General features: G+C 46.1%; 1 protein-coding gene across 1 annotated transcript; it reads right to left on the reverse strand.

Moving 5' to 3' along the window:
• On the reverse strand, positions 1–2,771 carry LOC102789585 (C2 calcium-dependent domain-containing protein 4C-like). Its single transcript, XM_006810134.2, has 3 exons — positions 2,548–2,771; positions 1,288–2,035; positions 1–1,138 (listed from the first exon to the last, which is right to left on the reverse strand). Exons 2-3 carry the CDS (start codon positions 2,002–2,004, stop codon positions 584–586), a joined length of 1,272 nt encoding a protein of 423 aa, XP_006810197.1. The 5' UTR covers positions 2,005–2,035; positions 2,548–2,771; the 3' UTR covers positions 1–583.
• Between the last annotated feature and the right edge of the window lie 665 nt (positions 2,772–3,436).

The raw sequence follows: 3,436 nt of genomic DNA on the forward strand, positions 1-3,436 counted from the left end.
CATGGTTTTTATTCGTGAGTTCAAAAGCATACCACAAAACAACAGTCATATCAACATTACATTTACTAGCAATTCAAATCTAATTCCCCCATATATAAATTCTCTCAAGCACACAGAGCCATTATTAATTTCCACAGTGACGTGCAAATGCTTACAGATAATATCAGTGCATTCATTACGAAACAATACGCAGCTCCAACTTAAACAAGATTGCATACCAACTGATATGACACTGAACCACAATACAATGCTCATCGGTGAGAGTAAAACTGTTTGTAACTCAATACTCAAAGAGAAATACGCACAAACGAGGATCACAGCCCCACTGTTCACATAGTCACTTCACTGATAAGCCTATAGGTTATTGTGGGCTGCCCCTAATTTTGAATTTGAAGAATTGGCAAAGCGAGACTTTAACAGAGACCTTCATTTTTTTTCTGTGCGCATATATAACCCAGTGTGGAAGAAACATCTTCCTTGTCATCTGTGTGCTTGCTCCTGTAAGGGCGAGGTGGGATAAAAAGATTGGGGGCCCTCAAGGTGTGGACCAGCTCGTGTCCGCCAGAGTCTTGACAGGGGCTCCCTAGAGGCCTGCGAGCAGCTCACTGAGCAGCACCTCTCTTTCTCCAAGAAGCACATCTCTCTTCAGGCTGGTTCCTTTGTTTACTACCTTTACTTTCATGGCCAGAGTCTTTACCTGTGCCTGAGGCAGAGCATCGAAAAAAAAGTCTTCATTGAACACCGGATTCCTGCTGTTCTTAATGATGGTGCTCCTTTGTTTCTGCTTCTTACCAGGATTCAGGTAGAGTGCTACGCAGCAGTTGATGCTTTTAAGGTCTGTCTGCCTGTCGTAAAGGGCCTCGGCTGCGAGCACGCGCACTCTCAGCCGGGCTGCCTCCCTGTCATAGTGAGTGCTCAGCCTCAGTTTCCCCCCCTTGTTGAGGTTTATAGTGTGCTCGCGCTGACAGAGGTCTGATGCCGCTGCTCCCCTCAAGCCACCGCTTTTACATCCACGGAAGGCGGGAGAGGGAGGACAGCGCATTCGGCGGCGCTGCATGTTGGGGCTGTTGTCTGCTGAGCTGCATTCATCGGTGGAGAGGGAACTGTGGCGTGCCAGGGAGCGTTTGGCACGAGACACCTTGGGGGGGAGAGGAAAAGCAACTGTAAACATACAGAAATAAACCTCTAGCTGAATCAAACTAGGAGGAAAAAACTGTTACACACTCATTGATGATTTTGAATTATAAATTGTGGCCATACATGAGCATATAGAGCACAAGTCCTCACCTTGGCTTGTGTCTCCTGTGTAATAGAGCGCAGGAGAGAGGCAGATCGGGAAAGGAGAGGTGAGTTAAAGGGAGATGACTCGGCCGAGGAGCAGGTGTCACTCTCACCACCGCTGAAATAGCGGTAGGGGTTGGGGTCAGCCGGGGCCAGTAGGGTTCCCCCTTGGGAGCGCCTCTGGGAGTTTGGGGAGGTGAGAGGGCTGCTGGGGTCGCTGTGGAAAAGGCTCTCCTTGCGTCGGGTATGAGGAGACTCCATCAGGGTGGAAAAGCCATAGGAGGTCTGAGCCTTTGGGACATACGGCAGAGACATTGCAGTCTGTGACTGTGGGTCAGCATTAGTGTTTACATCAATACTGACCCTGTCCATAGATCCAGCACCAGGCTCATCAGCGCTCTCTATCTGGATGATGTGCCGGTTGGCTGATTTCTGGAGATTGCGGCAAAAGAGGCGAGGGCTGCAGGGGTTCTTGCTGCTCCTAGCTCTGGGGCTCTGGCTGCAGATGGCATGGTCAGAGGCTGAGGGTCTGATTTTGGAGCAGTGCTGAGTTTCTGGGGTGACAGATTCTTCTGGGGGGCAGCAGATAAGTTTGGGTGGGATGAAGAAATCGGGAATCTTCTCTGGAGTGAGTACATTGGCATACACAGAAACAGGAATGGCCTCTGTTGTCTGCGGAGGCTGGGATTGAGTCCCACTGCGGAGCTTCTCCAGTAGCCACATGCCTACTCAGACGCCCCAGCTAACAGTTTTTCTATTAAGAGAAGAGTGATGTACAGAGAAGGCAGATAGAATCAAAAGAAACGCATCCATTGATCGGAGTTCAAACGTGGGTTCCCAGAAGACATTAACCCTAGATCAAATTTGTTTTGCCCTTTACACCTCAGTAGAAAAATACGCTTCAGATTCAGCGGGTGAGTGAAATGATGACTAAACCTTTAAACCAGAAGCAGCATTAAAACAAAACAATTAAAAAAACGCTTATCTAACCAGCTACAAAGAAGACTTTAATTGAATGTGGAATTAGTGAGAACACGAGCTAAAATTAAATTTCATCTAGATAATTTAAACGAACAATGCGAAAAAAAAACGTTTTCATTAAGTTTAACTATTTTTTCATCACAGTCATTTAAATCACCGCAAACGCAAATATTCAAAGTAATATTAAAAATTCACGCGCAAAGACGAGTCTAAATAACTTTTCCCCACCAGATAAAGCCACGTTAAGTCCCGCTGCGCTGCACAGCTGCAGCCGAATAAACCCACCTGTTGGCTGTATGACTCTTTCGCTTCAAAATGATTGATCGCTGGCGCTCGGACTCGCTCAACCTTTCCAGACACTCTGTGCGTAAAAAGGTATTTTCCCGACAGTTGGAGCCCAAGTGTGATCCACTTCCCTCGCCAGTGGGAAAGGGCTGTTAGACCAGTCGCTCTCGTTTTATATGATGGGGTCTCTGACTTCTGAGCCAATGAGATGATCGTGAAGCCTTCCCATGATATTTACCATGAAACTGTTCCCGGCGCAGGCATGGAAGGGGAGGGTGGCGGTGGGGGTATTCGTTTTGAAAGCTGTTGCTTCATCACCCACAAAGTGTTGCAAATTATGTGGGTTTTATATCTCACTGCTTCGTTGGATTTTAGAGAGAACACTGTGATTGCATTTGGCACTCACGTGAGAGCTCGTCTCTAATGGACTGTGAGATAGTGCACCGTGTATTACATGGGTCTAATGCATGCAAACAGGGGACCTTAATTGGACTTCCTGATGGCAAACTGAGCGTTATGTGGTCTGACAATATGCTGCATTTATACCAACCATCTGAAACTCATTTCCCAGTGATAATGCAGGGGAAAGCTCGCGTCTTTATGCACAGAGAAACTGAAGTAAAAAAAACAGAAAACACGTCATAATATATATTTTAAAAAGAGAGAAAGAAAACACAATGAAAAACAATTTTAATGACCATCAGAAAGCAAGTTAAACTGAGGCAAATTACCACTTAGCACCTCCTTTCTATGCATCACATTCAACTAATGAAAAAGACCTCACAGTATTACATTTTGAAGCTTAGGCATTGCATATTTCTCTAAAATCCCACTGTTTAACCATGGACTGAGTCTGATATACTGCCAGAGAACAAGAGCTTGAATCCAA

The sequence above is a fragment of the Neolamprologus brichardi genome, chromosome 18 (genome assembly GCF_056152115.1).
Source record: "Neolamprologus brichardi isolate AB-2024 chromosome 18, ASM5615211v1, whole genome shotgun sequence".
Taxonomy (NCBI): Eukaryota; Metazoa; Chordata; class Actinopteri; order Cichliformes; family Cichlidae; genus Neolamprologus; species Neolamprologus brichardi.